Source organism: Falco biarmicus, chromosome 7, assembly GCF_023638135.1.
Source record: "Falco biarmicus isolate bFalBia1 chromosome 7, bFalBia1.pri, whole genome shotgun sequence".
In the NCBI taxonomy this organism is placed as follows: Eukaryota; Metazoa; Chordata; class Aves; order Falconiformes; family Falconidae; genus Falco; species Falco biarmicus.
The window spans coordinates 41,190,710-41,213,971 of NC_079294.1; the positions used below are offsets into that span (position 1 = coordinate 41,190,710).

Consider the following 23,262-nt stretch of genomic DNA (forward strand, 5'->3'; position numbering starts at 1 on the left):
TGAGCTGGGTCCCACCACTTTGCAACTGGAGTAACACTCAGTGAGGGCAGATTTGTGGCCAAACACCTTTTCCTCTAGAGAAATCAAGATTTCTCAAGTGTTAATCGAGTTTTCCACCCATGACCTGATAACACAGCAGTTGAGCAAACATCAGCACTTTTGTCAATACCTTGCTCTTACTCTGTTATCACCACCAATTTGCACAAAACACTGCTGGCAAAGAATGCGGCTTCTAAGAGGCAACTGTTACTCATCTCTGAGGATGGGGAAAAGAGGGAGAAAGACAGAAAAAAAGACATGTGCACAGGCCTTGAACACGTTAGCACTTGGAGCATCTGGCAGCTGTCCCCATTTCAGTTGCCCGGTCAAATTGCCTCACAGAAAACTCATCACTGTACCGTGACATTTCTCCCTAGCTTCAGTCCAACTTTTCACTCCTATATAACAAAAAAACCCACTCCAGGCCAGCTTATTCCTCCTTGAAACCAGAAACAGCTTCACCAGTGCAAATCTCTGCTTCACCCTGCTAAAAAATGGAGTCTGTAGCACATATATGGGATACAGGACCTCCCTGCAGCATTGCCAGAATTGAAAATGGGTGAGATTTTGGGGCTTGACAGCTCATTTGGTGTAAAGCTCAGCCTTGATCGACCCCAATGTTTGGTAGTTTCTGCCAAATTCAGCCACAAATTTTAGCTAAAAGATTTTGTTGAAAAGGCTTGCATTTACTGCACAGTGGTTGTGGCAAACTGCACTGCAATTTGTTTATGTTCAAACAGTGTCTCTTGCCAAAGCTGACTTTTCATTAAAATAGTAAATAGTTTCCAAAGTGAAGTGAAAGGAATTGGCATGGAGAGAACCGAACACCTGGAATTTAATAAAAACAACTTTTTGTTTGTTTTTTATTTTCCTGAGGAAAGTGATAATTCCTTGTCTCAGGCTGACCTGCAGAAATACATAGATTTTTATTTCATTAATTCAGTCTGTGAACCAAAAAGAGAGAAGTGACTGACTTAGAGCAACAGGACACCCAGCTGGGCCTGAGAAACAACCCAAGCCCTTTGCTGGTGCAGAAGTGCTTTGGGGGCCAGCAGCCAACTTTTACAATAGCTCTAATTACCTTTATATTTATAATGCAAAAACAGGTGGAAGCGGTCAGGGAAGTGGTAGAAGCACAGCAGAGAAAAAGGTGAAGCACAGCAGAGAAAAAGGTGACATAGCCAATCTTAAAAGTCAGACAATCACTGAAAAAAACAGGCTGGACAGGACCTCTGGAGGTCTCCAGTCCAACCTCTGCTCAGAGCGGGGGTATTTCAAAGCTAGCTCAGGTTGCTCAGTTTTTTCCTTCTGTCCACCCTTGGCTGAATAAAGGGAATAATCACTTCTCTGGACTCGCTGGCTTTGTTCTTGCTAGTACAGCCCACACAGCTCACTCCAGTTCAACTTACTGACCAGCAGAACACCACAACCTTTGCACATCATTCTGACAAAACAACTGCACCATGTGTTTGCAATGTACACATGTATGCTTGTGTGAATAAATGCATTATTCAGATTATGCTAGCAAAATGCTAATGAATTTTAAATTAATAAAGTCCAATAAAATTCTAAGACTGGCTCTAAAAAATTCTAATACTATTCACTCCCTGTATAGGAAGTGATTTGCTTTCAGTACCCTGTAACATAGATTTTTGCCCTTCTTTCAGTGATACATGGGTACACCTGGATACATGCACCATGGACATGCCATAGGGCTGACCCGGGTGTGTGATGGGGAGGGTGACTCAGGGCTAGAACAAGACAGCAGAGCCTGGAACCCTCCTGGGTGTCATGCACCCATAATTGTGCCACATACCCCCCCCCAGTTCGCCGAAATATGAGTCTCTTGGTGAGTGGCATTGTACCTGGGGGTCCCTGAAATGTGGCAGCATCTTGTGTTGCAAAGATGATGTCCAGCTGGATGGGAGCATCACCTGGTGATTCTGAATCGGAATATCCTCCAGAGATCGCCAGGGAAAGGCCCCAGGTAGAAAATGGCAGAACTCTTCCTCCAAACTCCTCAGAAACTGTGCTTTTGCACCATGAGATTATGACATTAACTGTTAATCCCACTCAAAACCCAGCATTTGAATTTCAAACTGGATGGACATTCTTCTCAATCTTGCACACAATGAAATGAAAAAATACCCACAGTTCAACACCACTTCAACAGCATGTCTTATAAACCTAAGTTTTAAGACCATTAATTTGTGAAAGAAAACCCAAATACCTGGTAGAAAACATATTCACTGCTTATTGTAGCTATTCAAGGTTATGTAAAATGGATATGATCCCTTGTAAGTATGGAAAACAGTGTTACCCCAAAGCCATATAACAAAATTCTAGGGAGCTGTTAAAAAAATTGATTTTGTCCTCAGCTTATCATAGTGGTTGCTGGGGGAAAGTATGTTTGCAGTTGAAAATGTTTAATAATGAAATATTCAGCACAGGCCAATTTTCATATACTCTTTCTCTTCTTTACCTCCTTTTATTTCTTTGAGCTTCTCCCTGCTCTGCAATACTAGACAGGGACACAAATCACTCTCAAGCAGCAACTGCACAATCAACAACAAGCAGAAACTAAGAAAGCTGGTTCGAGTCAATGCCACTCTGCTACCAGCTCAGCATGATTTTGCTGTGGCGGGAACAAAAGGTAAAATTTTCTAATCATGGATGCCTGGAGTTTGCTCCCCTAAATAAAATCTTTTCTGTAATAGGGGTGTAGCATTCTCAGATGCTAGCAACTGGAAAAGGAGTTAGGCATTTCCAGCACTCCAAGACATCAGGCCATTTAGGTTGAGTCAGCAAAGCAGAGAATATCAAACTTATTTTAAGCAGGCACAGAGCTCTATCTGAGACCTTATTTTCCTCCTTACATAGAGATCTGTAAATATTGACAAACACCAAAATTGGGTCTTCATATTTTATGAGAAAAATACTAGTCCGATCAAAAAGGAAACAACCATCTGGCACCACTTCTTCCAGATGTTTTCCTAAATATTCTCCCATTTTTTTTCTTCCCAAATGTGTGTTTTCTGTATACTCAAAGGACTGCCATGGTCCCTTCTTGTTTATCCATGCCCATCTTCAGATTTCCAAACCTGTTATTTTTTTCCCTTATTTCTTAGTTAATCTGTCATTCCTTCGGTCAGTGACTGGAATCTATTCAACAAAGAGTATTGTGTTTTTGGAAAGAATTTGCCTTTTATTATGTTGTGCTTTAAGGGGTTGTGGCTAGCTTGGCAGTGGTATTTGAAAGGACAGCTTGTTAATAATTTGAACCAACACACAGACTAAGGAATTCTGGAAATATCCATGCCACCAAGATGAATTTACAACATTCACTTGAACTGTGAAATACTCATCAATATTTGGTGGAATCTCTGCTGGGACAGAAAATGAGTGTGTTGTACCTGTGGAGTCACTTTCCAAACACATGAACTCTTTGTACCATATGAAAAATATCTGCAATCTCAGGGATCAAGTAGGTCTGGTATCCTAAACTGTTGCAGCTGTACTGACCTTTACAGCGTGAAAAATTGAGATTATTTTTCAATCCAGGCAGCTCACTGACTGTCATACATCAGCAGCAGCCTTTGCTGCTGAGCAGAAGGAAGATCACATATGTCGTGTTTTATATTCATGAAACAGCTTTAAATCTAATTAAAAGATACTTCAGAGAAGGCTCTTCTGAACTCTGTTGAAGCTGAATGCTTTAATGAGATCTTCAGGAAAGATAAATTATTTTTTCCTCAAGCTTAATAAACAAACTTTTATGAAAAATTGTTGCAACAAGAAGTGTACCACAAACGGTAAAACTGCCAGTCTCCTTGCACAGTGATCTTTTGAGGACCTTGTGATTCCCCATAGATGCTGCATGCAGTATGAGACCCAGAGACCAGCAGCAGATGTGGCGTTGGAGTAGCTATATTGGAGCTGCAACACCCACTCTTGTTCTGAGGTGAGAATTACAGCCACCCTAATGCCAAGGAGAAACCTAAATGTACAAGAAATGCAAAAAAACCCTCCAGGCCTCCAACTTATAGCAGAGCTAAGAAAGCAACTGAACCAGCCTTTCCTGAAGCTGGTTCTGACTTCACCTGGTAAAATTTCCACAGCTAGGACACATGCAATGCTGCCACCCAAATGTATCTCACAAGTGAATCTTAATGTTATTTTCTTAATTTTGGTACAGAGGGGACAATTCAAACATTTTTTCTGTGGCTATTACACATGTAAATGATTTTATATTAGCTAAATCCATGTATCATTTTCTGTCAGTGCTTGAGAAATTATTTTTTTGGCAAAGTAATGTTTGCCAACGCCAATGACAAATGTGTATGTATCAGCATCAAGAGAAAATAAGCACTGAAACTGGCACAATCAAGTATGTATAAAAGATGTGTTTGCTCATTCCTCCAGTCAAGGATCCTTGTTAAATGATCATGTGACTCATCTAAGAGGCTACAATTAAGCAGTACAGCTCACATTTCAAATACTCATGGATCAGTTCATAGAGCCCAAATATAAAGGGAATCATTTCCAAATTCGGCTCATGAGTTGGTCTGAGGACATGCTGTTTGCTCACTGATACTAACACAGCTGGGAAGAAGTGCTACATTTCTCAAAACTACTTTCATGGATTATTTCCTCATCCTTTCAGGATGGCAAATCTTAATTAAAAGAACTGGCTGGGAAAAAGTCATTTCAGTAAAACTGGACTTCTTTTCTTTCATGTTGGTTGGGTTTTTTTAGTTTGGTTTGGGGTTTTTTGTCAAATTAAAACTGTTTCCAAGCCACTGGATTTTAGTTTTGGAAAATGTCAAAACCAAGTGTCACGTATTTAACATTTCATTTTTTTCTTTGATGTCATTCTTACTGGTTTCACCATTTTGTCAGAGGGCAGCAGTGACTCTGTACATAACCTGTCCAGTTAAGCATGGCACTGAATGACAGTGGCAATCCCAGGGTCAAAGTAGAAGCTGAACCAGCACTTGTACAAAGGCATTACAGCCTCATTCTAAAGAGGATACACTTCAACAAACACATCTCTTTTCACCCTTGCAGGGTGTTGGGGTGTATTTCTACAGCTTACAACTGTCCATCTCAACCAGTTTCCCCAGTAAGATGCTTCAGCCGCTTCTCTCCCCAACTCCCAGCATGCTCCCACAATCCACTCTGGCTTTTGATACCAAACATTTTCCAAAGGCATTTAATAAGACAGGCCCCAAGACTGACTGAGAAGCCCCTGCAGCAGCTCCCATGCTGCCTGAGTGTTTTCCTTTCAGCACGAGTTGTCTGCTCTTCAGGTAACATGTGGCATGCTACAGTTGTAGTGCCCTCCACCTTCTCCGGCTCAACCAGAAATCTTCCACGTAGTACGTGGTTTTATACCTCACTGAAACCCATTCAGAAAACAACTGTATCTTACTGAAGTAAACTATCAAGTTTGTCTTCACACTCCACATTTATAAATCAGTGATGCATTTTTCCCATTTTCCTTGTACCTTAATGTTAACAATACTAATTAGATCAAATTAAAAAGCCTGTACTTGCTGTATCTTTTTCCCTTTCCTACTTCCTTGGATGCAGGCACTATGCTGTTAATCTCCAACTATCACTGCACTCTTCATCTTCTATAATTTCTCCCTGCCAAGCCTGCATTTGTTAAAAATCCTTGTTGTTACTCTTTTATGATGAAGATTGCTGTTTGTCCAACTTAAGCCATTGAATGCTATGTTTGCATTTGTCTGCAGAAATCAATTCATCTTCTGAAAGGAAAGCAAGGCTTTCCTGCGAAACAAAAAACTATTTTTCTTTAAAAAATAAATCAAAAGATGCTGAAACACAAAAATATCAACCATTCTTACTTTTCTGTGACTCATGGTTGGTGTGCACTTTCAAAGGCTAACAGAAGAAGCTGCTTGTTTGAACAGCACACGGACCAAAACTCACATGGAAAAGAAGAAATTTGTGCATTTCCTGCTGCCATCCCTCACCCCAGCTTACAGACTCTTCAAAAATAGGGCCAGAAAGGCCCGAAGACTTCACCTAGTTCCACTGCTGGCCCCAGGCAGCAGTGCCACTTCCTATGTCATCCAGGCAATGTCCCTCTTCACTGCCCATACACTCCTCCAGCAATGGAGCTGCAGCCACCAATCCCCTCCTGAAACCTGGGTTTCTGTATCCTATATGTCTACATTCTCCAAAAGGTTTTTTCCAAATGACTAATCTGAATCTCTTATGTTGCAACTGAAGCCACATCCATTCCTGCCCACCATGGACCTGCAGATCAGATGAACTCAGGCTCTTTGCTTGGGCTTTTATGTACTTAAAGACTGCTCTTATTCTGTCCCCCGGCAATTCTCTCCCTCAGATTATAAACAGACCTACGTCTTTCAATCTTCCCTCCTAGATCATGTTTCCCAGAGATGTGATCACCCTGGTTACTCTCCTCAGGACTTTCTGCATTGCTCCTTAAGTGCTGTGCTCCAGACCGGACGCCACACTCTTCCCCAGGCCATTTGCTGCATCATGCACACAAAACCCACATTGCCAAATCTCAGCATGGCATCCGCTGTCCAGCAACAGTAAAACAGCACAAGCTTTGCAGCCTGCATTTGACTTGTGACCCTCAACACCCCAATGCTACTCTGATGGACTCATCTGTGGTTTCCCATCCTGTGTTTATGAAGCTGGCTCTTCCTGCTGAGATGCCCTGCCCTTGCTGAACCCATTCCTATTTATTCAGACCATTTAGATGGATGGCCAAGATCATTCCGAGTTTTCATGGTCTTCCTTGTAGTTTCCCAGTGTGAGATGTAGCAGCTAGGAGAGGTCAGACAGTCTCCAAGGGTCTAGAGAGCAAAGCCAGTGCATCAGGGCCTGCTGTGGCACAGCACTCCTCCAGGTAGAACTTGCATGGTGAAAGGTTGAACAAATTTGTCTCTGCCTCAAAGAATGGGGATTTTATGCCCTTCCAGTTGAGTAAAAGAAATAATTAAAAAAGCTTTTGAATGCATTTTACTTTTTCAAAGAGAAATTATGTTAACAGCTTCAACTAAACAAAGGGTGGAGGGAGATGGTTTTGCTAGGAAAGTCCATCTCCAAAGCTCATGAATGCAGAAGTGGACCAGAAGGCACCTGCTGAGTTTCTAAGCTTAACCCCCTGCCACTACAAGCATGACACTACCTAATTCACATCATAAACTGTTGAGAAATCCACCACTTGAGAAAGTAGCTTGGATTTCTTTTTCTTACCATTTGTTTTTCCCTCCATCCTGACTTCCTCTCCTCTCCTCTCCAGCCTGAACACTACACTGGCTTTTAGTGTAGCTCGTTTCTCCTGGTTGTTTGTCCCAAGCACCAGGAGCAAACACCCATTTCCCTCTCAACTTTCTGTCTAACCAGGTTAGAAACCAGCTTCTCTAACTCTTCTCAGAAACTGGCTTGCACCTAGCACAGCAGAGCAGTTGTGACCAGAAACCTGAGTGAACAACACTGCAGGCAACATAGTGTTTTGCTCACATCCAGCTGCTTCATTTCTAAAAGCTACAAAAGCCGGGGGCACCTGGTGCTGGGTGCAGGCAGGAGCTGAGGACTCCTGGGAAGCCTTTGATCCTACCTGCTCTGGCAGTTTCCACCATCCAGCTAAATGAGTCTGAAACTGGTTGAAAACTTCTGGAACACCCTGAGTTTTTTCTAAAATGCTCGTTAAGATATACAGTACAGCAAGGTTGAGGAAGCAGTTGTCACTGAAGCTCAAAGTGCAGGGTTTGGAAAGGGAACATGATGGCTTCTGAAGACTTCACTTTTTGCTCATGGAGGAGCCTGCATTGCTTTCCTGCTCACATAAAGTGAGAAGGGAAGGGCTGTTAGAAAATAAGTTATCTTGTATAGAACCCAAGAAGAAAGAGGCAGATCTGCTGTCTTCACTGGCTTTCCTTCCCTTGCTCAGCACCGATAGGCAAGTCACACTATGTAATTATTTGAATCCAAGGATGCTGGGAAGCTGCTAGGTTGGGGAATGCTGTTGGCTTCATGCCTTCTTCACCACAGTGATAGCAAAGTTATTTGCCATGAAGAGAGAAGAACCTGCTTGGTATTATAGTTTAGCAGTAATCAGATGGGCTGGACCAGGAGGCAACTTCATTTTCACCAGTGACAGAGAACCAAGGTCATGCTCCTGTTGACTGTATTAAATAGGTGCTAACAAATCCTACTTGTTAGTGTACTAGCTCTCGGATTTAATGGGTATTTTCAAGCACACAGCAATGGCAAAGAGTAAGTCGTAAACTCAGGGTTGAAATTAAGCATACTGACTGTAGTTGTTTGTGTTTTTCCTGACATTAGCTGGAAGTGGAGCTATTGCAAAAGAAATTCTGTCCTGTGGGAAAATTTCATATTATTTTCAATTTTCTTTTCATCTCAAATCAAGGGGAAACAGAAAACCTTTCTATGGAAGAGAAAGCTCCACAGGAAAAATGTTTGGAAATGTTGAAACACATCACTTCAGCAAATTTAGCAATGTCAGTAAAGACAGCAAATAATGCATAGTATTCCCTCTGTGTTGTTCAGCTGTAAGGGTGAATGCCTTTGTAAAACATAACTAAGGATCCTTAATATGAATTTAAAAGTGAAAAACAGGCAGAAAAAAACCCCAAACCTATCTTCACGCACCTAAGTAAAAATAGCTGCCCTACATTCTTTAGGAGAGAGGAATGACTTTTTGGAGTCTCAGCCCGAGAGGCCCCACAACCTGAGTCACTGATGATGAAGCCGAGTCCCCTTTGGAGCAGCTTGGCACGACCTGGGCCTCCACAGACCCAGACCTAGTTCAAATGCAAGTGCTGGGGACTATCTTTAAGATCCTTCATGCCACTGTGCATCAGCTGTCACATCAGCAAAATAGTAGTAAAGGTGTCTACTTCCTTATGCCTCCCCAAAACGCAACCTGAGGACCAACAGTTTAGTCTTGCATTCTGCGCTTTTCACCATCTCTTTGGAAAGCAAAGGATAATGTTGGCAGGGAGCTGGCCAAGAGAGCAGATAGAAACACAGACTCTATGAAGCAAGGCTCCAAGTACTACAGTCTTGCTAAACTCCTAGTTCCAGTAAATACCAAAGTCCCAAGTGGGTTATGGACAGGGGAAGGGGAAAACTGACTCCTTAAGAAAGTGCTGGAGGATGTGGCATTTCCATTTCTAAGATGTTGCTGATACGCTGAAAAATCCCTTTTCTGCTCATTTAGCACAGCTGGAACTTTGCTAAAATCAAACCCTCCCTGTGATTATTTTTGCAAATCAGCACATTCTGCAGCACATTTTTCTTCCCTTGGCAGGGAGGGAGGCATCAGGAGTTACCACCCGGCTGTGATGACACCTTGTAGGAACAGTCAGAAGAAATTCCTGAAATCCTTACTGCTGAAGCTCAAGCTTTGACCAATATAGCAGAGGGACCATGTCCACTCACTGCTAACAGCTGCAGGCAATTATCTACAGGCTGACATGGGAAAACATGTAACATATTTTATGCAGATGTCAGACTAAAAGAACAAGTAGTAGAAAAGGGAGTGACTGAAGCTGCACTTCTGGGATCAGTTCACAGAACTGTGTAAAAACAGTTTGAGATTCATCCTGTGCAGATCACATTAGAATTTATCTTGATGACAAAGGAAAAAGAAATTAAGTGATTCTGTGCTTCTTCCTACTCTTTTTACGGTGCAATCAGAGCACATCTTCAGCACTTCTATTAGCATTCCTCTACCAAAGAAATCTCAGCAAAGCACTGAGCTCACATTTTCAAAGATGATGCTGGAAGGCTTCCCAGATTATATATTTTCTTCTTTAATTTATACCTCTGAGGATAATGCTAATCAAGGAGGCAGTGAGAGTGGTGAGACATCCTCTGACTTAGGTTGATTTATTAACAGTGGTTGCATTATTCTCACTTGGAGAACAATGCTAGTACCCCAAGCTTCCAGAAAAAAAATCTTGTTTGCTGATAGGTTATCAAATACAAGCTGACAATGTACTTGCACAGCAGATATGCATAAGTACATTGCACAGTATGATTCATCTGCAAAATATCTAGCATTCTACATGCTTGATTTAAAGTAGGTTAGAAGAACGACTCATTAGAAAGCAACAGCAGGGTGGGCTGGGGTGGGTGTAGGGGGAGATGCCCAAACTATTGGGAATGATATATTTTCTTCTCACTCTTTCTTCAGTCCTCTCTCCTCAGGTTGCTTTTGAATACAGTTGGGATGGCATAGGGATGGACAACTATGTAAAAATACATGTAGCTAAACAAATATTACAAATGCCGTCTTCATGGCTTGGCAGATCTACCAAATATTCCAGGGATTATACATGGTCTGTTTACCACGTTCAAAGTGAGAAGAGATTGCATATATTTCACACAACATAAAGCCCCAAGCCTTTCTCCTTAGCTCCCTGAACTTCTACCACACAGCAACTGAATTACAAAGGCTAATGTCAGAAAGACTTTGAAGAAAAAAAAATAATCCCAAAATGGCAACTTGTTTTTACTATGATAGCTGCTCGGATGATCCACTGTAATCTCCGGTGGTATTGTTTAGGGTTGAGGGGAAAAAAAAAAAACAAAACAAAACCAGAAAAAATGTGGGTGACATGGCAATTCTAAAACAGAATAGAGAATTAATTTTGCAGACCAGAATTAGTACTTTTAAAATGGAATGTATGTGTATTTGGAATAAATGTCCTACTATAAAACCAAATGTAGACAAGGAACATTTCTAAACACTGCTGCTAGACAAATCAGGTGAAACGCATGAATTGATATGGAAATCATTTGAAAATATATACATTGATTTCTAAGATTTCACTATTTTTTAAGTATTATATTAATCCATGTATCTCTTGCGAAAAGATGTTTTTGTCTGATGGCAAGTTTCTCAAAAATTTTAATTTCAGGAAATTCGGTCCTTTTTCCTGGCATCAGCAGAGATAGGTATGCATTTTCAAAGGCAGAGTTCCTAATTCACTCACATAAAAGTAATGCAGTTCTTACTTAGTAACTCCACATCTGCATGTGACCAGTTATTTGCTTGCTTGACTTTTCAATCCTATATGAAACATACCCACATTAAACATACATGAAACTTTTTAAGTAGAGAATTAGATACCACCTACTGAAGTTCTAACTCCAAATTGCTCAGTGATGTACAAATCCTATCTCGCCTGTAATCAAGATGCCACTTACCAGCCATTTTGGTATAAGGATTTCTGCTTAGTCAAAGTGATAAACAGAGCTACTGCATAGAGGATGCGAACCCCTATTTTCTTTCATAAACAATGTGTTCAGAGGAGGTTGACTCCTCTGGGACTTCTGGAGTCTCACACATCATCCTGGAGCTGCGCCTTTGGGCCCAACACAATTTCCTACAAACTAATTACTGTCTGAGAATCACAGATTATACACACGGACTTTCAGGACAACCAGGAGGTTCTCAGAAATCAATTCTATATTCAACCATAGCGATACTTTTGCTACAGCAGTGGAGAAAACAGTAACAACATGAATGCTGCATTATGACTTTTTAAAGAACTGCAAAAACTGCAAAAGGGAGCAGTCAGCCTCAGCTTTAGGTCAGCCCCACATCAAAGGCAACTGTCTCAATTAAAGTTTAGTGCACAGCAATACTGCAGTTTAGAGCAACCTATTTGGTCAATGATCTTTACCAAAGATACAAAACTTTGTAATAAAAAAGGAAAAAAACACAGCAAACTGGCAGACAGTACACCCTAAGACAGAGATGAGCACTAACCAGAAGATGAAAAAATGGTGAGCAAAATTGGGATACACATTTTTATAACTTTTATAAGAGGCAAAAGAAGGCATTTCCCTTTTCACTTCAATCAGTCTGCAAACACTGTATGATTACTGTTTATATCATGCAGTTACACCTGCACACAGTGCAGTTAAGCCTCAAGTTCAGCTGAAGTACACATTTAATTTCCAGCGTGTTGCATTGCGCTTCATTGCTGAAGTCAACAGGAATTAAAATACCCTGAAATGCGAAACATTTCCTACGCACATGAGCAGCAAGTGAAACTCTTTTGCCTCTAAATTAAGGACATCAAGGGAAAGACCTAATTAAGACTTACTGGAATTCAGACCCCTCCATACATCACTAGACAGTGGAGATGGTACCTGTGAAACCTCATTGCACTCTCGTACAAAGCCCATGGGTATGCTGCTCCGTAGATCAGAGATGACACACTGTACTCCCGAGGTCTGCCTGCTGCTGTGGGCTTTTACCTCCTGCCCCAGCTGTGGCCTCGGTGCATATTCCTCGCACATGGAGGGGGATGCAGCTGACCCAAATACCGGTGAACGCTTGTGCAGCGGTGCAGACTTAAAGCAACTTTTAGGCTTTTCTCAGGATCTAGCCCGTTGGCCTGCCAGTGAGTTTGGGATTGGAAGTATTTCCAAACAGAGCTGTTCTGCTGGCTATGTGTGTCTGTCAGACCTATATGGGGTGAGGGACTCCCCACCTCCTTGGCATGCAAAATGCTGTCTTTTGTGGGTGTAGGCATCCTCCCTGCACCAGGCTTACTACCTCCAAGTTGTGGGACAGGATTAGGCCTATAAATAGTAAAACTCCCTTGCTGATGGCAAGCCATAAACACAGCCTGTCTCTCCAGCAATTCCTTTACAGGTGCCCCCAAGTGCTTTTGGGAGCAGTGTGTAAGGGGCCAGGCTCAGCAGAAGAAAATCAGTACACACTCTGACAGCTTGGGCTGTCTGCAGCCCCCCTCTGCACTGCTGTGCTGCAGAGCCTGCCCAGGGTGAGGATTTTTAGGCTGTTTGGTCATACAGCCAGTGACTAATGCAGTGCAGGCAGGGAAAGGCTGGGGATATCATCCAGATCTGTAACTTCTACATTTGGAGCTTTGCAATGCGCCTAATGAAGTGTGTTTCGCTGGGGTAAGGGACAGTCACCCTGGGCTGTATTTGGGTGACAGAGCACTGCCAGCACTGGCAGCAAGAGGCTCCTGGCTGGTCCCATGGCCAGAGGCTGAGCCCTGGTGCCACAGTTCCCCCTCCCTGGGCAAGGGGCTCACCCAGGGATGCCCACATGTGTGTCCGAGACAAACACTGGTATTTGCACAGAAAAACCCCTGAAAGACAAGAGAAGCACAATGATCCCCAGGGACTGGGAGCATGGACAAGGCTGCCCCATACATTCACTTTTTACTGGCTGCAGTTAACAAGCCCTTCAATGTCTTTAAAGCTACCAACAATAAATCAGCTGCAGTTAATAAATTCAGCACTGTGAAGAATAAGACATAATTCATGTCCTGAATGGCACAGTAAAGCCTCGAGCTGACATAACTGTGCAGGTCTGCAGCCACCCTGATGCAGAAAGCATCCTTCAGTGAGCATCCTCCAGTGCTCCATCCTCACCTGTACCCAAGCAAACACCCTGCTGCAGCACCACATCCAGTAAGGGAGTCACTGCTACGCAAAAGAGATGTTGGGAATGCTGCAGCTGTTAATGGCAGTTGTGTCAAAGTAATCTCTAAAGAACTGGCTACCTTTTCTGATACTAGATCTTGTGATAATTAGAGGCTGTATCAAGAGCAGACATCTCATTACAGCAGTGAAAGAAATACTCTCAAAGAACTCTTTTAACAGCTACTATTTAAATAACGATGGAAAAACTCAATTTTGAGGAATATTAAAGTATAAAGCCAATGTTTATGAGATAACACCTTAATAGCTGAAAGAGACAGGCTTATAAAGGCTGTAGTCATTTCCATTTTAGTCTCACCTGGACACACACAATAGAACAAAATAAACAACAACATTATAATGATTTTCATGCCAAGTTTTCAATGTCTTTAAATGTTGATTTTCACAGTGCTATAACGAGAGAAGTAAGTGCTAGTGCCTCCATTTTACACACAAGTGACCTGAAGCACTTTGGTCTAATGGGTAATAAAGCCAGTTTATCCATGATGTATCTTCTACTTCATTTATCCCTAAATTCAGCAAAACATATGATCATTTTTATGCATATGCTTAAGAACATCCTAATTTTTTTAAGCAGTTAAGAATGCGCTCATCTTCCATGTAATTAGGATCTTAAATACTTTATTGAAACAAGGAGGACTGAAACAGGTGATTAAGGTACCCTCTATTTTGAGTGTTGTCTTGCAGATGAGTACCAAGAATTTATTCTCACTCTTGAAGATACAGGGTTTCTTAAAGGAAGGAACAGGCTGACCATAAATCAGACGTGTCTTAAAAAACAGGAATACTAAATGTAGGGTGTGTTCCCGAGTGCTGAATCATGCCAAGTCTACAGCAGCACATATATTTACTTTCCTTAAATTAGAAAACTAATTACAAATAATGGGGTTTTTTTATTTGAAACATGGTTTGTAATGTGATGGCCTTCTTTTCTTTTGAAAAAAGCAACAAACAACCCAAGAAAAACAAGAACTCAGAATTTTCTAAGTAGCCATGATCTGGCAGTAGGAGAATACAAGAAAAGCAGACACAAGGACATAAACGCTACATTAGAAAGTAAAAAGGCTTAGTGTATACTTGGCCCATTTTAGAGGTACTGACTACTCAGGAGGGAAAATGAGGCAAATTCCCAAGAACGCATCCATTTAAAAACCTCCATTCCCTGTTGATGATGTGGACCTGCAGCACCAACTTGGGTATTTCAGGAACTTTGAGCCAAAACACACATGCACAAAATAATTAGGTCTTCAGGCCAAACCAGGTCTCAGGGCCTAAAGCAGAGCCAAACATTAGTCCTGAGCATTGCGGGTCGATCCAGGCCACACAGCTGGGCCGGCATCCTTTTGTGGGACAGTCTGCCAAGACATGATAAACAGACCTGTGGGATCTGCCCAAACGTTTCCAGGAGAACTGAGCCAGAGGCAGCACCCAGGCATTTGCTGGGGTCACTGTCACCAGGCAGACTGAGACCACGCACTGAGTGTGCATGTACTGCACACAACAGTTTTTTGGGGAAAAATAAGATGTAAATCATGTCGCTAAATGACATTTCCAGAGCTGCAGAAAAAAAGGAGGCAAATGTACCTCTCAGGACCCTTACACCAGTAGTGACTCACAGCCCAGGAAATACTGTAACAGGCAAAACCCAATGCCTGCTTCAACTGGGACATCCAAAGCCTCTCCCCATCCTTGTTGTTCTCCTCCTTCCTAACCTCTCCTCCTCAGTTCCTTGCCTATAAATAAAACATTTCATTACAGAGTGATGAAGATTTAAAGAAGGCAGGTGAGTCACTCTCCCTGGTACTGCTCCACTCTTTCATCTGCCTCATTCTCTTCCCCAGCCCATTTGCTGCCCTGAAGGCTGAAGAAAATTCACCAGCATGGAAGTCAAAGCAGGGATGGAGCCACTTGCATCCCTGTGGGGAAAAGGGCAAAGACAGCTGCATTTTAATCTGTAATAGAGTTGAGAACTACACTGCCACACAGATTTTAAACCAGGAGATTTTATGTACCTCCAATAATACTTTTCATCCTGAGGTGCAGACAACTTCCTGGAGAAGCCCAATAGGAGCTGTTGCTCCTACTTTACCCAAGTGGGAATCAAGGATGGTATTTCAACAGGAATTTTATTTAGGTGACTGATTGTGGGCTGTGATGAAATGGCCACTTCGTCAAGCTTCACGAGAATTACAGGAACAGGATACAAGGAGAAATCTACTGTGTTTCTGTCCCTGTCTGCAAAATCTGCTTGCACTCACAGAACCCCAGGGAATGGGAATAGCCTCCACCAAATGACCTCTATTACCTTCATTCAAACCAGTATGTGAGAGGTTTTGAGGGACTAATCCAGGGAGCAGAGAGAAAAAAAATAATGCAATTATCTAAATCAGGAAGGACTAAAATGTCAATAAGAGAACTGGCATGAATATATACTCTTCCAAAGTGAGATTAAATCTGGCCTCAGCTAAATCTGAGCAAGATTGCCTGGCAGTTGAGGACGTATTTCCAAATAGCTGCTTAGGCTCCCCTGTGGTATATGCTTAGGTCAGTGAATCCACACTAGCAAGACTCTTTCTACTGCAACTTGAAAAAACAGGTTTTGGATCTTGGCCTTTACAGTGCACATGGCCTTGAGCAGTACATTGCCATGGATGCTTAGGGAGGGGGAGAGCTTGCTAAAGCAATACTTGGAAAGGGGTAGGAAGGCCACAAAGGGCAGCTGAGCTGTTTGCCTTGAGGAACCTGCTGCATTTGGCTGTGCTCTGACATCCCCAAAAAGCATCAGTGCCAAACCCAAGCAGTGCAGACGTTCATACTAAGACCCACTTCTCTGCACCCAGATGAACCACAGGGCCCTCAAGCTGCCTGAAATTCATCAGAAACCTCTTTCATGTTGAGGTGTAAAGCTGCGAGTAACTTACTCTCTCCAGTAACCGGAGAGAAACAACAAACTGAGATTTACAGGTGAAGTGTTAGCAGTACAAACACAGGTTTATATGCTAGAAGCCCTCACTGCAGTCCCTTGCTGGCAAGCGGCTGGTAGGTTAGTTCATGGTGAGAGCATGTGGGTACACAGCACATGTTTTCAAACTCGACCTTTACAAATCATGTGAATTAAAAAAATCTTTACTAAAAGCACTGAGCCTAGGGAGTTTGTCCTCATCACAGAGCAGCCCGAGCCAGGACTACTCATGGTCTTCTACACTACACCTACACCCATCAGAGTATGAAACACTCCTGGGATTTGGTATCTCACGGCTCCTTGGCAGGCACAGGCTGCTCCTCAACTCATCTGCCTCATCCAAGCAGCTTCTAGTCCCTCCTTCCCACCTTGCCTTGCTGCCACATACCACAGGAGTGCTGCTCAGTCCCATATTTGTAGGACTTTGGTGCCACTGAGGCACTGCAGGGGATCCCAACCAGCTCCTGGCTGCTGTTCCAGAAGGTTCCCATAGGCCATATCTGCCATCCCATTCTGTCCCCATAGATATGTACCAGTTATTAATGCCACCTCATGTGGCACTGGCCACCTCTCCTTTGGGCAGCTGCATCCCACGAGCAATCTGCCTTTTGGAGGCAGCTGGAAACAGGCCAGGATTGCCACGGATGTCCTGACTGCTGTGGCCAGTCTGAAGGCAAAGAGCATCCTGGTATGAGCATCAGCAGGCAGGGCTCACTGGCAGCTCTCTCAATCTCAGCTACATGGACACAGGGGTGTACCACTGCTGGCTGTAAATCACCCCACAGACACCCATTGGTGCACAAGGCTGCATAAAACTTCCCAGACCTTGGCGCAGGAATCACCATTTGTATGAGCTCCTGCCCTCTTCCCCCTCTTTTTCCCCAAGCACACCTGCATCGTGGAGGTACAGCCCACTCTCACATTTTGCCATTTCTCTGAAGGAAACCATGTGATTTATGCTGGGGAAGGCCTCGTAGCCTGTGTAATATTTTTAGTAAAAATTATTTTCAAATAATTTTAATCACTGTTGATGTACGAAAATAAATAACAGAATCTGTAACCAGATGGTGTGTTTGGTGACATGGGGCTCTCTTCACTAACATGCAACTGCTCACCAGCCTTTCAGGACTGCTTCAGTCTCTAGTCCTTGCAAGAGCTGCCTGCAAGCTCATCTCACCCTGAACCAAATTTATCTTTGGGAAGGAGGGAACTCCCCAGTAGAGGGAGAAACATTTTTGCTAAAATCCAGGGCCCAAGTATAAAAGCAAAAGAAACTGCTTTGTCCCTGCCCAGAAGCTACTGGAGTTGATCTTGTAGCTCTGCAGAAGAAGCAGATGTGGGATCTTTGCTTAAGAAATCTCTGAGCTCTCCACTCCTTGTGGGAATTTTTTTCTGCAGTCCTGATCATTGCTAATTTTGGTTGATCCAAAGAACGGAGAGTGAAACCCATTGCTTTTCATCATTCAGAAACCACTCACAAGGTTTTGACACAAAGCCAGTTTGGCTCACAGCTGGGCCCATGGCCAGCTTGAAAATATTCCTGAACCTTTCAACAATCCCTGGCTGGCTTTCAAACTTAAAACAAAAGCCGAGATCAGGGAAAGTTTGCAAATTTTTAGGTTGTATAAGAGAACTTCTGTACAACTTGTAATAAATTCCCACCATTTACTTTCAGTTATTTTCATGCTGGGCGAATCTCAGTCTCCAAATGCTGCTCTTGCCTCAGAGAGCATAACCATATTTTTGACAAAAAGAGACTGCTCTGAAAGGTGTGGAGAAAGATACGGGATGTGTTGGGAAACTATTGGAGAACGTACAGTTCACTCTTGTCTGGATGCATTGTTCCTTGTCTAAAGTGTCCCCTGGTTCCCCATTGTACAGGGAGTATTGAACGTTTATGGCAGTGTTCTAAGTTACTGAAGTCTCCCACTGGGTCCATTCCTACAGCTTAGGAACACACAGGAATCCCCCTCTAAGCAGGAGAATTAAAAGAGTATTCTGAAATATTTGACAGTTTTAGATATTCAGCTACTTAATAATATTTAGTCACACAGAGAGAACAGGGAAATTATTTACTTCACCTAGTGAATAGAGTGGGAACTGTAGCTGCCTCGGTAACGTGGAACAGAAATACAGGTGCTGCAGCCACAAACAGAAAAGGAGACTGCGTGTGCAGGGCTGCACTGGTTGGGAAGCTGCTCTGTCTGCCATGGTCGGCTAGACACACACACAACCACACAACAGTGACTTTACTGTTACAGGGAGAACAAAATGGGAAATGTTTAAAACACATTACTACTCTTATGATACTGCAAATTTGACAGTCTAAATCCACAGCTAGCGAACACCAAGAAAGGTTTGTATTGCTTACTTTGCCTCCACCTCACCACAGTTTGACACATGCAAACAAACATGTTAAAGCCCCTTTGCGGAGGAATCCAAAAGCCAAAAACTATTTCTTTGCTTCTCTTTTTCCTTTTCTTTCTCCTTTTCCTTTTCCTTCTTTCATTCTTTCTATTCTTCATTCTATAAGCCTGAATCTACAGATCAGGTTAAGCCTGAGCCTTCATTAAATGTAAGCAGTATCACAATCATTCAACTTAATGGAGATTTACACAATTTAAGAGACCACCCCTCTTTGTTCTGTATGCTAAGATTCAGCATGGCCATATTTTTATCCATCAGTGAGCAACAAAAGCTCAATACAATCTTTCTCCCTTCTTCATGTCATTATACCGTTGAGGCAACCCTTACCTGGAGACCCCAATCCTACCGCTCTTCATACACACACACGCCACACCTAGAACAGCCTTAAATTACAAGCCATCAGCCTCTCTCTCTCCAGTAAAAAGTCACGTTTCACAACCTACCACTCAGATCAGCGAATGAGCAGCACATTAGCAGATTAGCTGCCTGCCCAAAGCTGCAAAACAGCAAAACATTTCCCACATCAGCCGATGGCATTAGATCCCATTTTACTACTGAACTCCGTAGCATCAAGCAGTCAGAAAAGCACCAGGGAAACATCCATGTTGAGAGCATACACATGCACAGATTCACACTCAGACCCCGAAAAAACCATACAGATGGGTATCAGTGGAATAATACACGCAGTTATGCAGACTGTGTTTTTTCTGCCCAGCTACTCTTTGTGCTGATTGACTGGAGGGGATTAGAAAGGACTCAGCCCAAAAACGCAGCTCCTAATGCTCCTGCAGCTATTGCATAACGGAGACCGATTCCCATCCCAAGCCCTGACCCTCAACTTCCTCAAGACAAGTTTAATGCTGTCAGGCTGTATAATGGAAACATTACTTCCCAGTGAAGAGAAATCTAGATGGGATCCACCAGCTCCCCCAGGCTGGGTTCTTTGGTTATTTGGGTTCTCTGATGGGCAGCAATGGGAAAGTACGGAAGTGTCACCAAGAAGGAAACAGAGTAATTTTTTCCAAAATATTTCTACCAGGAGCTACTGCAAGCTGAAGCCTTCTGGGGTTCATTAATAGATAGACACCTGCTATTAAAACATCCACTAAAGAAAGGATCCCTAAACCAAGGAAAATCAAATACATCCCAAAAGTAAACTGAAAATCAATGAACCTGCAGACCTTAGCTAAACTAAATGTACCTTAAGTTAAATACACCTAAAAAGGCAAAAGGGGGGGAAAACTGCAACCAGAAAGTCCACAATTAAATGGACATATCTCAAAAGCATGCAGAAAATATACAAACACTTCAGAATAGGCACACCATTAAAAGCTCCATGTTGAAATAACATGAGACCATGCAGGAATTCCAGGTGCATGGGGAATAGCTGAAGTAACTCCTTTGAGATCTGTCACTCTAGATGTGTACAGGTGTACAACAAATGAGGACAGAGCCCCATCAAGTCAGGTGAAATCAAATGCCCTCCAACATTTGACTGAAATCTGGATGTCCTGTGTCTAGCAAACTGCAAAGGGCTTTAGGGAACTTGGCTGGGTCCTGCATCCCCCCTCCCCCACATCAGCAAAAATTATTATTTGCAAAGGCCGCAATTGCTCGTTATTTTCTGTTTTCCTACATGCGCTCACTAACTCATTAGTAATGTTCCCAAGCAGTCAGGCTGGGAGAAGAACCGGGGAAGGGACAGGAACGAGACAACCAGGAGATGCTGCGGCCAGGGCCCCTTTGTTGAGCATCCCTGGGTACCCCTCGCCTTTTACCTGGGGATGCAGTCGCCATGGCAACGGGCGGGTGTTCCCTGGCGGAGCCAAAAACCAGCTGTTCCCGCTGCTGAGCCCCATCTCCATCCCGCAGCGGAGCCCCAGCTGCATACTGGTCTGCCCCGTCCGCAGCCCAGTGCACCCCAGCGCCCGCCAGCAGCAGGTTCTGGGGGTCCGGCGGGGCTGACATGCTGCCTGCAAGGCGGCCGCTGGTCTCCGGCTCTCAGGCTGCAGCGGGAGCCACCGAAAAAGCTGCGGTGGCCGCAGAGGGCTGGACGGTGCTGCGGCCGTGCTGGAGTCTGGCCGGCTGCGGGGACTCGGAGCCGCTGCTGCTGCTGTTGCTGTATCTCCACTAGCGCTTATTACGCAGGTGAAAATGGCTTGTTAGTTGGAGCCTTCCAGCCCTTGCGTCACCCTGTGGCTGGCATATCACAGGGCAGGAATCTGCCAGCCTGGCTGCTGCTCTCCCCCATTTAACTGCTTCAGCAGGGTAGGCATCAGCTTGTGTGTATAAGGGAAGAAATGCCCCTTCCAGGCAGGCACACGCCTCCCTCCCCTCTCCTGCGGCCCCCCACGCAGCGCGCATCCCCCTCCTCTGCATCCCCTCCCCTCTGGAGGATCCCACAGCGCGCCGCAACCGGGCACTATGCGCGCCACTGGTTCCTCCTGCACCTCCAGGCTTGATGGAGAGGAGAAAGACAGCCCCCAGCGAAGCGCATCCTAAAAGCTCCCCATTCCTCCCCCTCTCTGCTAGCCCCCTAACCCAGCGAAAGAAGCCACACTCTGCTCTGCAGCACTTGGGTTTGTTTATCCAGTTGGCTCCTTTCTGTTCGCAGCCATGCCAGAGAGATGATCACAGCTTATTGCATCTAAATGACACTTGTCAAAATAAACTCACAGCAGGTGTCTGTGTGCCTTTTTTTTTCTTTCTTTCTTTCCTGTTTTTTTGGTGTGCCATTGTTATTTGCTTGCTCACTGTCTCATGGAGGTAATGCATGCTTACAAAGGCGATGTGAACTGCCAGGGATCCTTGCTGTTAGTGAGAGCAGAGGTGGCATGAGATACAGCAAAGGTGAAAGTACAGGCAGGATCTGTGACACTTCTCAGGTGCACTGGCAACCAGTACCCTTGCCATCCTTTTAGATGAGGAAACAGAGTCAGGTGGTATGGGATCATTCCTGCATTGCACAGAGCTCTGACACTGACAGGTCAAAGTGAGGAATCTACTGTCTTGCAGAAGGACCTTTATTTTGTGATGTGACAAGTCAAGCTACAAAGTAGAGAGCAATTTCCCCAGCTGGAAGACTTTACCCTCATTTGGCTCTTTGCCTTTTGCAGCAAAAGATCTCCAGCTGTGATCTTTTGATCACAGCACCCCTGGACATGGCTCGGACACTCTAGCTCCAGCACGCTTATGGCTTGGCTTTGAAAACTTAACATGTTCCTACTCTCTCCAGGCAAGTGGAGAAGAAATTCAGGGTAAGCCCTCAATGCAAGATGAAAAGCCTCAGAAGTAGCTTCCAGCATTTCCATGTGTGTTATCTTCTCATGGAATCACCACCCTTATCCTTGCTCCAGTCCAGGCTCAATTTCTGGGAGCCATCCTGCTGCTGCTGAAGTCCATGCTGTTCAGTTCCAGCTCCCCACAGCCCTTCAAAGATGGGCTTCTCAGCACGGTGGGGTGCACCAGGGACAGGGGGTGTCCTTTTAGAGGTCTGCAGTCAAAGGTGCCAGTGTGATCAACATGCTCAAGATTCACCAAATCACACTGGAAGTGAAGTGACTGCTGTGAATTCAGATAAACTCTGCTATTTCAAGCTCTAAGTAGTAAGGGTGATTTTAAAGAATAAGACATTATCCTGGCTGGGGTTGCATGGTACAGTTCTATTGTGGAGATACTGTAGGCTAAGACCAGCAAGATTTGGCTTTAAAAAGAAAAATCACATGACTGTTTCTATATTGTCATGAAAAAACACTTCAGAAGTAGCTATAAACCAAGTGTACAGTCTTCTGTCTGCCCTGTAAGCTCTGCTGTCTTGCGGGACAGCTTCTGCAAACATGATTCATGACATACCATCATCTACTGCACTTTTAAACACAAGGTCCCATGGACTCTTGAGGCTCTGCCTGCCCTGACAGCTACGCTTGAAAACCTATGGTATAGGTTGGTGAGTTAGTACTTGAGGCAGGTCTCAACAGATAGTATGGACTTCACCAACAATAACTTCCTTCTTGTTTTGAGCTTCCTAGTATGATTAATTACTGAAAAACAATGACCTAAACCCCACTTCTCCCTTTTCTATGCTTCACACCCCATTTCAAGATCAACATTACTATATAGGTCATTTTACTTTCAGGGCAACATATGCTTTAACACAGCATGCAAGACCATCTGGGCTAGAACAAGAAAACTGCTCCAAATGACTTGGCTGAAATATGGCTATCCAGAGGGTAAAGACTATCAGGGCATCTCCTATTTAGCTGCTTTGTTAAAACAATTACAGAGTTAAGTGTCACACAACAAAGTCTATCAAA

General features: G+C 43.7%; 1 protein-coding gene across 1 annotated transcript in view; it reads right to left on the reverse strand.

Moving 5' to 3' along the window:
• RTN1 (reticulon 1) overlaps window positions 1–21,278 on the reverse strand; it is a 120,517-nt gene extending 99,239 nt beyond the window's left edge. The window contains exon 1 of the mRNA XM_056347403.1: window positions 20,728–21,278. Within this exon, the coding sequence (XP_056203378.1) occupies window positions 20,728–20,917 (190 nt within the window). The 5' untranslated portion in view covers window positions 20,918–21,278. The remainder of the gene's footprint in view (window positions 1–20,727) is intronic.
• Between the last annotated feature and the right edge of the window lie 1,984 nt (window positions 21,279–23,262).